Genomic DNA, 13,216 nt, shown 5'->3' on the forward strand with positions numbered 1-13,216 from the left:
CCCCACGGGCAAGGGTTTCCTCATTTGGGGCCACTACAAACAGACAAAAGCAACGTGCACAGTGGTCCGCAAAAAACGCTTCGTCATATGGGGCAAAAGAGACGTATGGAAATAAAAGTGCCCACAACGCGTTTTAGCCATTTTCTTGCGCATGCTCATGCACACAGGGATACGTCCTCGCTCTACCAAAGAATAGCTTTTTTTTTTTTTTTTTTTTCCATATTATAAATAAAAAAAAAAGAAGCATTCAACACGGGAAAGAGGAGTCTAAATGAACTGCCATTTTTCGTTCCACACAAGGGCGGAAAATATTTTGTCTGCACCGAAATAGAAATCCACCATGTGCATGCCTGTTCGAAGAGGCACATGTGTCCCTATATGCACGTGCTTAACTACGCGCATGCGTGTGCGTACGTTACTCGCGCCAGAATAATTCACCCCAACTAGTTGCCAACGTTAGTAGTCTGGTTAAAAGCAGTGCTAAACGGGCAAAAAGAGAGAGCGATGAATGGAGCAAAAAATAAAAAAATAAGGAAGTAGTGAACTAATGAAATAAATAAAGCGGAGCCGCACGAAGGACAAACTGTTTAGCATTAGACGAACGGCTTCCAAACGCCAAGTAGCAACACTATTTGCCAGACGCTTGTAAGTGAACATATCTTGACGGGCGCAATTTTTTTTTTTTTTTTTGCTACCATTTTCCCTTCTTTCTAGGCGCAACCTGGGGATGGGCGTTTTTTGCTAGTTGTGAATATCGCAGTGCATTACTCGGCAATTTTTTTATATGTTTCCTGCTGCATTTTTTTTTTCTTTTTTTAATCCATTTGCGCGGTTACGCGGTTACACCTTTATGCTATTTACGCGTTTATGCTGCTGTTCATTCATTCCGCTACATATTTATATGTTCACCCCTTTAAACACTGGTGGTTCTCCCCCTCCTCGTGTCTCTGTAATTTATGCCAACGAAACGCGAACGTCCAATTGTCCTCTGCCATCCGTTCGAAGGACAAAGCCCACCACCTTGGGGTACTTCATAACCCCCCACTGTGCCCAGACATGGTAGCAATCAATTGAGACCCCCTCAAAAGTGACATTCTTAGGAAAGAACACAAGGAGCAGCTATAGCAGTACGTCCTCACACATGTGCACACATATATATATGTATACTTATAGATGCCAAATTATAGTTGGCCACTTGTTTTCCTGAGAGGCTCTGCTCACGACACGAATCCACGTCTGTGTGGGAATAAACTCATGTCCATCCCCCATCTGTACGCGCGGCAATGTGTGTGCGTGTCAGCGTCCACGATATAGCTCACGAAGTGGGAGGAAATAATAACGCGTAGTGTTTCCTGGTAGCATAACACAGCAGCAAGGAACAAAATACTCCCTATCGTGAAAACATATCTCCCTCCAAAGGCCATAAAGGCAATCCATCTGAACCGCTTAAATGGTGGCATATAACTCAAACTCGTTTCAGCATAGTCAGCGAGAAGATATTCAAAAATGTATCACAATGACGCCGCGTATCATCACGAGGGAGAACAGCACATGCATGTTAGCAGGCAGTGGAGTGACAGGTATAATGGGTCTATGCGGAATATCTATTCGAAGAATGGACAGACAAGGAACGAAAGTTGGAGGGAAGAGCAACATTGTAGAGGAGGCCAAATGAATAGCCACACACCTCCGAACACAGAAGCGATTGATGCGAAAGTAAGTAGCGGAAGGTGCCCCTTTCGAAATTCCTACGTCAACGTACTATATTTTCAAAAATTAAAATTAAATAAAAAATTGTTCGAAAAAATGAAAAATAAAAATATAGTCATATATTTAAAATATAAAGAAACGACATGCACAAGTAAAGACATCCAAGTCACCAACTCGGAAATAGATAATTTATATTTGACCTTTCTCGTTACCGAGCCGCTTGCAAAACATGAAAAGCAAATTATAAAAATATATATAAAATATTTTAAAGACAACAAATATAAAATTCTTTCATTTGGATTTGTTGAATTAAATTTTGAAGAGTTCACAGAAAAGTTTTATAAAAAAAAAAGCTACATGTTATGTTATGACAAGAGTAACAATAAATATGTGTTTGGCTACTTCGTTTTGTTGTTGGCCAATCAGATAAAGTGGACCATATGCAACAGGAAAATTTCGCATGAGTTTATTGGCAAGTCTTACTTCGTTTGTGACAGAAATAATTATGATCATCAGATTTTTTACATTTGTAAAAAAATTCAAAGTTTTTTATTGCAATCTGTTCGCTCCCGAGAGGGTAGTCAGATGCACGCCTTTCAAAGCCGTGCCCTGCTCAAGCATTTCGGCGTCACGCACAGCTGCCCGGGGACGTTTAGGTGGAGGAAGCCGCAGGAAGCGACACTCGGTGCGGGGCGTACGTGTAGCAGCTCGAGTGAAGAAGAAGAAGAAGAAGGGGGGAACTGCGCAGAGAGTGAAACGCAAGGGAAGACAGAAGTTTGTGACAGTGAGACCCATCTGAACAACCCATTATGTGATAATGAACCCCATGGGAAGACCGCCCTATGCGGGTCCTTAACGCGCCTGGATGATACGTCCCCAAGTGAACGGAGCGATCACGACGAACCAAGCACGCCAGACAACCAAGGCGAGCTCATCAAAAAGAGAGCCTCAGAAAAGGGTGCAGAAGAAACGAGTGCAAATGGCGATCAGGAGCAAGAGCCATACGAGTCGCACGAGTCCAACGAGTTCAACGTGTCTAACGATCTCAATGAATCTAACGAACCTAACGAGCCTAACGAGCCCAACGAGTTCAATAAGTTCAACGTGTCTAACGAGATCAACGAGTCTAACGAGATCAACGAATCTAACGAGCCCAATGAGTCAAACGACCCAAGTGGGTCTAACGATCCCAACGAATCTAAGGACCCAAATGAGTCCAATGAGCCCAACACTTTGCCCCACGAAGACGATATTCAGATCAAAAATTGTGCCACGGATGAAGCGGAAACGTGCGTCTCATATGCGGCCCAGTACGATGCCACCCACTGGCTGGAAAACATAACCACAGGACCCTTCTCTTCAACGGAGGACCTGGAGCAAACAATACAAAAGGACAATCTTCCAAGTTGTGCTCAAAAGAGTCAAGTGGAGGCAACAAACACACACGAGGAAAGAAGCAATGTAGAAATTAATAACGATGCGTATAAACACTCCGATGCAGGAGACGCTTACGATGATACGCAGAAGGTAGAAGAGGACGAGTCCCTGGAGGAAAACACCTTTGATTTAATTCTATGCAAAAAGGTGGAAAATATTTTAAACCACGATGTAGACCATTTTGTAGAGGAAGTCCAATTTATTCTCACGCACTTAAAAAAAAGGATAATAAAAACAAATGAATTTTTTGGAGGGCAGTTAAAAAATGATTACCCTGACGTTGAAGTGGTAGCGAACGACCACGTCGCAGAAAAGGGGGACATGAAAACTGAAAAGGATGAGGATATAAAAAATAAAAAAATCTGCATTGCGAATACTACAAATGGTGAAAAAGAAAGTGAACAGAACTGTAACATAAAAAAAGACATACTTACCATTTTGCAAAATTGTGTAAACACCACTTCGCTTTATATTAAATCTGTTTTGAAGGACAAACATGTGAGCAAACAGGAGAAGGACATTTTTGTCGTGTACGATGATATCATAGATAATATAAAAAAGGCTATATCCCAGTTTTTGCAAGAGGGCACAACATCATATGAGCAGAATTTAAATATTTCGCGAGTGAAGTCGATAAATTTGGGAAAAAAAAAAAAAGAAAAAAAAATTACAAAGAAGAAGAGTCAGTCTAAATTGCCCCAAATGTGTGCCCTTCGTAAGGAGAGCAATGTATCCTCCGAAATGAGCATTGACGAGGGTTCGCACGACCAACTCAAGAGCTTCATCGGCAGACACGTGTCGACGGCCTTGCGATACTACGAAGATAAGTGGAAGCGCAAGTTATCCGGAGCTCGCAGCTACGTCTGAGAAATGACCCTACCACATCCTTCCTTCTTTCCCACCCCCCAGCCGTTACGCACAACTTCTGCCCATTTGTGTCTCCCTCCCGATTTTACTATAATTTTTTTTTTTGTAATTTTTCGTCCTTTTCATTCACACCAACGTGGTTAGCAATGTTTGTTTCTTTTTTTTTTTCTCACCCCATTTAAAAATAAAGAAAAACATATATTTGTATTTACCAACATGCACGTACATATACGCAGTCGTGTGTGTGCGTCCTGCATATGTAACCATGTTTTTGTCTCCAAGCTACAATTGCGCTTAACCACGCCTTCATAAAACGCTTCTACTTCATTCCACGATCGTTTTACATTATTGGAAATTTTTTTTTTAAATTCGGAAAGTACGGGAAAAGTGTAGTAAGCTGTGCAAAAGTAGGCCTTACATACGCTTTGGATTCCTTTCCTACGGGAGGGATAACCTCGAACAGGTTGACAGCAAATTCTGCTGTATTAAGAATTACATTTTTTGGTGTGTATCCCCCGGTTGTTTCTACCAAGCACGAAGCGCATCGCCCCATCCTGCTATGTCATTAATTGCGTGTAAATGGAATAGGCCCATTTTGAAAGTGCAATTTTTATGCAGCGTGCTTTCTGCAGAAATATGAATCTACCTAAATTTGCAGACGCAAAATGCACCAAAAAGAAAAAAAAAAAAACAAAAAAAATTCCAAGATAAAAATTGTTAACAGCGAACAACGGCAAACCTCTGCTTGCATTGCAAACATGTTGTAAAATTCGAAATGTTATAAGGTATGCTTTATTAGCTAGGAAGGCTTCATATATATTTGCATCCTTCCAATTTTATCTTGCGCCAGTTGAACATCTCCATTTGGTGGAACATGATCGTTTTTTTTTTTTTGTAACATTGCATACTACACTTTGTGTAAATTTCGCTAGCTGATGAGGTCACTACTCCTCACGGTTGCTGGAGCGCTTCACCGCAGCTGACTAAACATGGTAGGGTGAATAGATTGCTAACCCGAGCAGGTCGGGGGCTCAGCACGGGTACATTGTAGCATTCCACAAATTTCTGCATCGTTCCACGGTGCACCTCTGCACTTCGCCACTTCTCCACGTCTCCGCTAAACCAACGTGGACCATGTTCCGCAGGGGAGCCACACAAAGCATGAGCAAACTTAAAAGACTCATACCAACAAGAGGCGTGCACACATCTGCCAGACTTTTCACCTATGACCACTTCATCTTCAATTTCGATGACGTAGAAAATTTAAAAAAGTTAAAAGAACTAAAAACGGAACCATTTGTCGTACAAACACAAACGAAGAAGCACAAATATGAACACATTTTAGATCAAAATAAATTAAAAAAAACAAGAAAATTGCTCATCTTGATTCGTAAAAAATTGATAAATTGTGAACAGACCCCTCTGAATAGGTTCTACTTCATATTTTATAAAAATGTAGACTGTCTCTCCGAGGCCGAAGTGATCGATTTGCTGTACTTGGCCGTGCGGAACAGGAAGTATTATGCGCAGCAAGGGCATGTACAGAGTGGCTTCGACAGTGAGGCGGGTGGTCCCCATGACGGGGGCAACAATTCCATCATCGGGGAGGGAAGCCACTTTAGTAGGAACAACGTACAAGACATTTCTGATCATGTCTACACCAATGTAAGTTATGCGAAAGATATCACCGTAGATAACTGGCACGGCGAGCATCTTGGGGGGGAAAATCAGAGGGCAAATGAAGACTGTACACCAGGAGGAGTAGACCCCGAATGGGGTGAAGACGTAAATAATGATGAATGTTCTCGTCTGAAATGCAAACAGGGGGGTTCCATTGCAGAGAGTAGTGGGACTACCAATTGCTTGGTGACTATGGAGGAAGATGGACTGGATCCCAAAAATGATCACAAGTACACTCAAAAAAGTGCCACTTTTAAGCGCCGAGATGTCGATTATGTGCTGAGGCTTCTGTCCTCATTGAGGAACTCGCTAAGGGAAAGAAAAATTGTCATGGAAAATACGATGACCTTGCTGGACGTGTACAAATTGTCGTACTGCTTGCGCCACTACAGAATGGTGGAGATGGACAATTTCATAGTCACATATATTTGCGCTTTGCTAAAAAAAGAAATCAATCACCTAAATCAAAACAGGAGCGACTACGAAATAAGAGACGATGAGCAGTTGAACATTCTGCTAAACGTTCTCATCATACATCATAAAAAATTGAAGGGGCATTTTTTTAACCTGTTATATGACTACCTATTTGCTGTGCTCAAAAGGGGAATCTTCAGCCTGTCCTGCAAGAATATCTGCCTACTACTACAAGTGAATAATTTCCAGGTGAATAAATACGATCCCTTTTTTCTTTCCCTGCTTGGACGAGAACACCCTCTTTCCCAGACAGTACCGCGCAGGATAGCACGCGAAATGGTGAACAGTTCTCCGACAACCGCCTCGCTATCCCTGGCGGACATCAACTACCTGCTGTTTTACCAACTGGAAAACGGCGGAATGAGGGACACACCCCGATTTGACCTACTCACGGACCTCCTTGCCAACACACCTGAAATGACTTCTCAAAAGATTCAAAATGTACACCTGCTATCTTTGCTACTGCTCCGCTGTGACTACTCTAAAAAGTACGCCAGAGAAACGTACGATAAATTTGTGGAAATAGTTTATCATATGTATTCATACCTGAGGAAGAATATGAATAGCTTATTAGAGAATAAAAAAAAAAGAGAACACCTTTTGAATGTCCGTTTTTTAAAAACTTTTTCCCTAGCTCTATCTCTGATAGGAACTAACCTCCATGTGAATGATGAATTGTGTCTCTTCGTACTTTACCTTATAACCAATCCGGAGCAAACACTGACCATCCGTGACTACATAGATTTATTAAAAATCTCCAATTTTTATAACTTCCAAAAGGAGCTATATTTTAACAGGAACGCTCTATACTGTGAAGACAAGACGTGCTTCTACATCTATGCCAGTGCAGACCACCAGCGGTACCCCCCCCTCAACTGGGAGTCATTATCAAGTTACATTTACGAATGCTTAAAGGTGGTATATTCCTTTGAAGAGGAAGGAAGAAATTGGATTGAGACCCATGGAGGGGATCTTGAGAAGGAGAGGAAGATGGTAGGCACGTGCAACGGGATAGCCATCATGAAGGAACCGCATGTGGATGACCAACCCAAGGCAGACATGATGAAACTTGGCGCGCATACAGAGGTACCCCCACTAATAGGTAACCTCGAAACGTACCTTCTGAAAGGGTACCCAAAGGATGGGAAAAACGGCGCCATTGAGAACCCCTTTCGAGTGAAACCACCCGCACAGTGCCTAAATAAGCAGAAGGCGGCAAAGAAGAACAAAAGCTACTACATGCAAATTTTGGACATCCTACCATTGATACAAAACGATGCAAGAGACAAACCTTTTTATAAACACCTGTTGCGATTATTTCAAAGAGACGTGCGTCATTTTAACCTACACGTGTTCGACTTAGACAAAATCCTATTCACGCATAGTCTCCTCAACATAAAAAAAGAGGATCTCTCCATGAATATTCTAAACTTACTAGACAGAGTGAAAGAAAATCTTATGAGGGAGGATAACCCTTTGGAAAAAGAAACGTACCTGCTTCATTCTCTCTGCAACATACTTCTCACCATGGCTGAATTGAACCTCCTTCCAATCGTGGACATAAAAATTTTTGAAAAAAAGGTCCTTACGAATATCCATTTATTAAATATCGGTGCTATTCTCACTCTGATGCAGTATTACATTTTGAAGGGAGCAGGGACGACGGGGCTAAGTACACACACTAAGACGATTGCGTTACTGGTTATGCACTATATTAAGAAGAAGTATCGGCTCTCGAGGGATGGTGCAGATGGAGACGCATACCAATTTGAGATGTTAAAGGGGGATGTAAATTATCCAACCATCGAGCGCTACCTACACCAAAGGGGTAGTCATAATGGGAAAACGGCTTCCACGGGGGAATACCAAATGGGGGACCGTTCATGTGGCCCCAAAACCGATGCAGTGGAAAACGAAAGCAGTTATTGTGTCCCCTTTGAAAAGATAAACGAAGATGATTTGTACGAATTTCTACTGCTAAGATTGGTGTTCATCCATCTCGTCACCCATACGACCCTCTTTCACGACAACATAAAATATCACCATGGGGAAGAGAGGCACTACCGCTCTATGATGAATAACCTTAACAGAATTGTCCTTCACCTTAAGACTGATTTCTCAGATATGTTGTTGATCGGTCTGACGGATGGTGTCCTTGTAGACGGTGGTAATGACATGCGGGCTCCCCAAGAAAGGGGCTCTACGAGTCGGCAAAATATGCAAAAGGACAGAGAACAAGCAAAAAGGAGGATTGTATCCAGCTGTGCAGCCCACGAAGTGCAAAACGAGCACATGGTAGGATCCCCAAACCAAAATAACATCCTTAGCCGCGCGAATTTCCACCTACTTCTCAGCTACGTTACATTCACCCTTAAGCATGACCTGAATTTTCTCATGAATGACCGAATTTTCCACGAAACCTTAGCCATGCAACATTTGTTTGTTAAGAACTTCAAAAGCTTGTACTACAATTATAAATACTCATTTGTCTATCACAAATTAATGCTTTCATTAATTTTTGATATGAGGAGAAAAAAGTCGATGCGGATAAATTGCCCTTTAAATGCCTTCAAAAAAAGCCCAAGTGACATGGAAAAAATGAATATAAATGAGTACACACATATATTAAGGCTTTTTAGTGCTCTGTGTGCAGAGGAGGGAATGGAGGAAAATGCCTTTTACAAATACTTAACACAAAACAGTGTGCAAATGTATAGCCCACAGCAGCTCCAGAAGTATGACATCTTACTGAATCGCCACTTAATTTACGACATGAACAGGAGCGAAATTGTTAGCGTTCATTTGAATGTCCCTTTTTTTAACTACATTATTCCAATGCTCATAGAAACAAAAACCTTTGCTGTGGCTGTGCAGGTGATTTTCACCCCTACGGAAAATGTAGACACGTATGCAACACTGTTCAACGTCATGTGGGCATTCTTAAAAAGTTATAATTATGACGTGATACTGATGAAGAGAAGAGGGGAAGAGTAAGGGGACGGGGAGTATACTTGGCCATCCCCTCCACGCTTCCTCACAGTGGAATGGGCACACGGAAGGTACTCCCCGCACACAGACACGTTATTGCTGTACCCAATTGGCGCTACATATTATGACGTATAAATTGTAAGTACGCTGTGGGCATTTTTGTTCTCCTCCTTTTTGTTCATTTCCATTTCCTTTTCCGCTTTTTTATTTTTTTTTTTTTGTTCCTCTTTGAAACCCGCCTCAGTAACTCCTCCATTCGATTATTTGCTATAAAAAAAAAAAGTAGACGCAATTGCACAATATACGCTAAATGAAAAAAAAAAAAAAAAAAAAAAAACAGACGCAATTATGCAGTGTGTGCAGAAAAAAAAAAAAAAAATAAACTTCTTTTTTCCCCTGGAGAATAATAAGCAAAGTGATAGACCACGCGCAGGTGATCCGTAGGAACAATAATTGGCTATGTATTTTTCAAACTGGGTTAAAGAGTGCAAAAAATGAGGGAAAACGAGTGTGATACGGATACTAAATTAATAGGCCTTTCGCAAAGCCCTTGAATTTTACCCTATGTGAAAAATAAACGAGCGGAGTTAACTTGTTTATTTTGTCTCCCACTTCCTGTTTATGGTTATCCACCTTATTTTGTCCGCATTTTGTGTGGGCCAAAGAAGCCTCCCAAAAAAGCTAAAATGATTGCAATGGGTAACTAAAAGAGGGTTACAAAATTTAGCCACACAATTGGCCACTGAGCCTCCAAAAAATCTAGGCAAGCAAAACTGCCTAGAATAATTCGTGCGTCTTGAAGTTCATGTTAATCGGCGCGCACACCAAAACGGGGAGTAATAAGTGTCAACCAAAGTTGGGCAAGAACAAACGGGCGTCGCCTGGTGGCACCGTTTGGTCGCCTTACTTCTCATCACACCTTGACGCAACGCACGCAATGCCCAAACGGGGAATTACCCCCATCACCCCCTTGTATGGGTAATTTAATTTTGCGCATGCACCAGAAAAAGATTACACCACATTTGTTAATTGCAAAGGTTGTGCATTCGTCATCGCACACATGGGTGTTTCACACAAGTCGACTGCCAACGCAACGAATGATCAGCAAGTGTGCCCCTTTTTTTTTTTTTTTTCTCCCCCCATTTTGTAACTACCCCCTCCCTGCGTGCATGCATGTATGCACAAATGTGTGTGTGTGCTTCTTTCAAGCCTAACGCTAAAAAACTCGCTCAAAAAAAAAAAAAAAAAAGGGCAACAAGAATTGCTAGTCGTCATTTTTGATAGTCACTTGGGAGGTTGCACCTTTGTGAGCAGGCGCACCCCCAGTTGGCTTTAAATTGTCCTCACCGCAGCCTAGCCGCACAAAATGATGCAGAGCATACAGGTAAACTCACCCAAGAAAGTGGTGCGGATGCAAGGAGGAAGTGACGAAGATGAAGAAAACGAAAAAGAAGAATATCTCATAACCAACCTCACTGGAAGCAATAAAAACATGCCCAGTCTTATAGTCCGTATTCCAAGCAACATGAACAAATTTTTAAGTAAGGAGGAAGTAAAAATCAATTTTAATGAAGATATTAAATTGCCTAATAAAAAGGGGAGCAAAAAGTTACGCTCCTTTAAGTTGGAGCCATCTGCACCAAGCAGCTCTGAGCAAATGAATGAGAAAACCATGGAAAATACCTACAGGAGTCCCGACGTCAAGGTGGACAGTACGTACCAGTCAGACGGGACAGATGGTGAGGCTATCCCTAGGAACGGGTTGGTCCCCGACGGGGACAGCGGTGAAAGCGATGATGATGAAGAGGAAGACCAGGAGGAAGACGAAATGAGTGAGGAATTCATCAAGTCATTCAAAGAGAACTACGTGGAGAAACACCAAACGAACGCTTGCAATGAAAGCGTTACCTTCCTAAGAGATCACACAAAAAATGAACTTGAATATTTTCTTCAAAAAAAAAAATTACACAGTTCATACGAAATGAAAATAAATGACATTATCAACATCGACTATGATAAGCTCAACGAGAAAAATATCATCCCATACTTTTTAACGAACATGTTCGATGCAGAACAGAAGAAGAAGAGAGACAAGTTGAAGCAGCTGTTGGAGGCTAAACGGAAGTCCATGCTGGAGAGATCAAAGAAGAGGTATAACAACCAAATGGACAAGGGGGTCGCAGGACGCCAAAAGGGAAAGACCAGTCCCAGCTCCAAGGGGAGCAAATTGACGAAGGGGGAGAAGCTGCACAGCGGGAAGTTCAAAATGGAAAAGGGTGCAAAGGGTAAGGGGGACCAAGAGGACGACGAAAATGACGATGCTGATGACGAGAATGACGACGATAATGATGATGAAAATGATCTCGACGGAGAGGATGACGCGTACGAGCCTCTCTCAACGGGAGCAAAGCGGAAAAACAAGCAAGGGGCAAAGCTAGTCGGGGCAAAGGACAAAAGGACGCGCATCCAAGAGGGAGACAAGCAGGAAGATCCATACCTGGACGACTTCGATAAAGACGCGGACGTAGATGCTGATGTGAATATTTACAACGACCCGACACTGTACGGAATCGAAGGCAGTAGTGACTACACGGAGGGGATAAAGAGCGACTTAGAAAACTCCCAAGAGGAAGAAGACACAACAAAGGATCAACAGCAGATGGGAAACATTTCAAAGGCACAAAAAAAAAAAAAAAAAAATGTAGAGGAACTAGGAGAGGAAGAAGAAAATATAGATGATATAATAGATGCAGAAACGCAAAAGTTAATCTCGTATGATTACTATTCTAGTGTAAATATAAAAGAAGTGGTAAAGCCAAGTTATAAAATAAAATCGTTAACCCCCTTTATTCCCATTGAGGAAAATATTGACAATTTAGATCACGTCCAAAAATTGCAATACCTGATTAAAAATTTGCCACACACACATGTAAAGGAAAAGAGGTCTCTGTATCACTACAACATTAAGCAGTTTATCAAATGGAAAGTCTATCTAATGAATAATATAAATATTTGCCTTTACGGAGTAGGGTCAAAATATCACCTGCTCAATCTCTTTTGCAACATATGCCTAAATGACGGAAACAAATGCATTGTGTTAGGGTTCGAAGAAGAAATAAACTTTGAAGAAATTATAACACGCATATTGGAATACCATTATAAGTACAAAACGTCCAAAAATTTAAAGTCATTTGATTTGCTCTACGAATTAATTCACAAAGTAAATGAAACTAATCTCCCCCTGTATTTTGTTATACATAATATAGATAACGTAAAATTATACCCCTACTATGAATACTTTTCTTTTATGAGTCAATTTGATAATATTCACTTTGTTTGTTCCATTGATGATGTTTCTTTTGAGCTCAATATGAACTTTAAGAATATCAGCTCGATCAATTTTCACTATGTGAAATGCCACACGTGGTTAGATTACCGTCATGAAATTCTGAGACAGTGGAATAAGTTCCTGCCCGAATGGGTGTTCAATAAAAAGTGCGAAGAGGTAGACGTGAAGAAAAACATAGAAACTATATTAAACGCGCTTAGTATAAATCATAAGAGACTCTTTAAAATCATTGCATCTATTCAGTTGGAAAATCTGGAAAAGGGCATCTATGGGGTCGAGAAGGAATCCTTGCTCCAGGACAAGCGAATATTTACTGTCGGAGCATCCAGCATCAGAATAAACTCTCTTCTTGTCGAGTTCGTGTCCCACAATGTTATCACCGAAACGAGGCTCAAGGAGGGTAACACCTTCCTCAAAATAAATGCAGACAAGGTGGAACTCAAGAGGGTCGTCGAGCAGTTGTGACGTGCACACACATGGAAAAAAAAAAAAATAAAAAACGACGATCTCTAACAATTTTCCTCTTTAAGAATTAACCAATTAAGAACCCTACGCACCTCTCCGTTCCTTTTTTTTTTTTTTTTTTTTTTTTATTATAAACTTTTTTTTAGTGTATATTTTACAAGTTGGAAAAACTTCTTAATGTTAATGTTTAAAAAATTCGTGGGCCGCTGGGCCTGCGCATGTAAGGTGTGAAAAAGAGGGAAAAAC

The 13,216-nt window shown here is 41.2% G+C and overlaps 3 protein-coding genes across 3 annotated transcripts; all 3 read left to right on the forward strand.

Moving 5' to 3' along the window:
• Positions 1–1,506: 1,506 nt before the first annotated feature.
• On the forward strand, positions 1,507–4,014 carry AK88_00973 (uncharacterized protein; the record flags this gene model as incomplete). Its single annotated transcript, XM_012478615.1, has 1 exon — positions 1,507–4,014. One exon carries the CDS (start codon positions 1,507–1,509, stop codon positions 4,012–4,014), a length of 2,508 nt encoding a protein of 835 aa, XP_012334038.1.
• Positions 4,015–5,148: 1,134 nt separating this feature from the next.
• On the forward strand, positions 5,149–9,162 carry AK88_00974 (uncharacterized protein; the record flags this gene model as incomplete). Its single annotated transcript, XM_012478616.1, has 1 exon — positions 5,149–9,162. One exon carries the CDS (start codon positions 5,149–5,151, stop codon positions 9,160–9,162), a length of 4,014 nt encoding a protein of 1,337 aa, XP_012334039.1.
• A 1,360-nt stretch (positions 9,163–10,522) lies between these two features.
• AK88_00975 (uncharacterized protein) lies at positions 10,523–12,970 on the forward strand (the record flags this gene model as incomplete). Its single annotated transcript, XM_012478617.1, has 1 exon — positions 10,523–12,970. One exon carries the CDS (start codon positions 10,523–10,525, stop codon positions 12,968–12,970), a length of 2,448 nt encoding a protein of 815 aa, XP_012334040.1.
• Between the last annotated feature and the right edge of the window lie 246 nt (positions 12,971–13,216).

This window comes from Plasmodium fragile (genome assembly GCF_000956335.1).
Source record: "Plasmodium fragile strain nilgiri unplaced genomic scaffold supercont1.8, whole genome shotgun sequence".
NCBI lineage: Eukaryota > Apicomplexa > Aconoidasida > Haemosporida > Plasmodiidae > Plasmodium > Plasmodium fragile.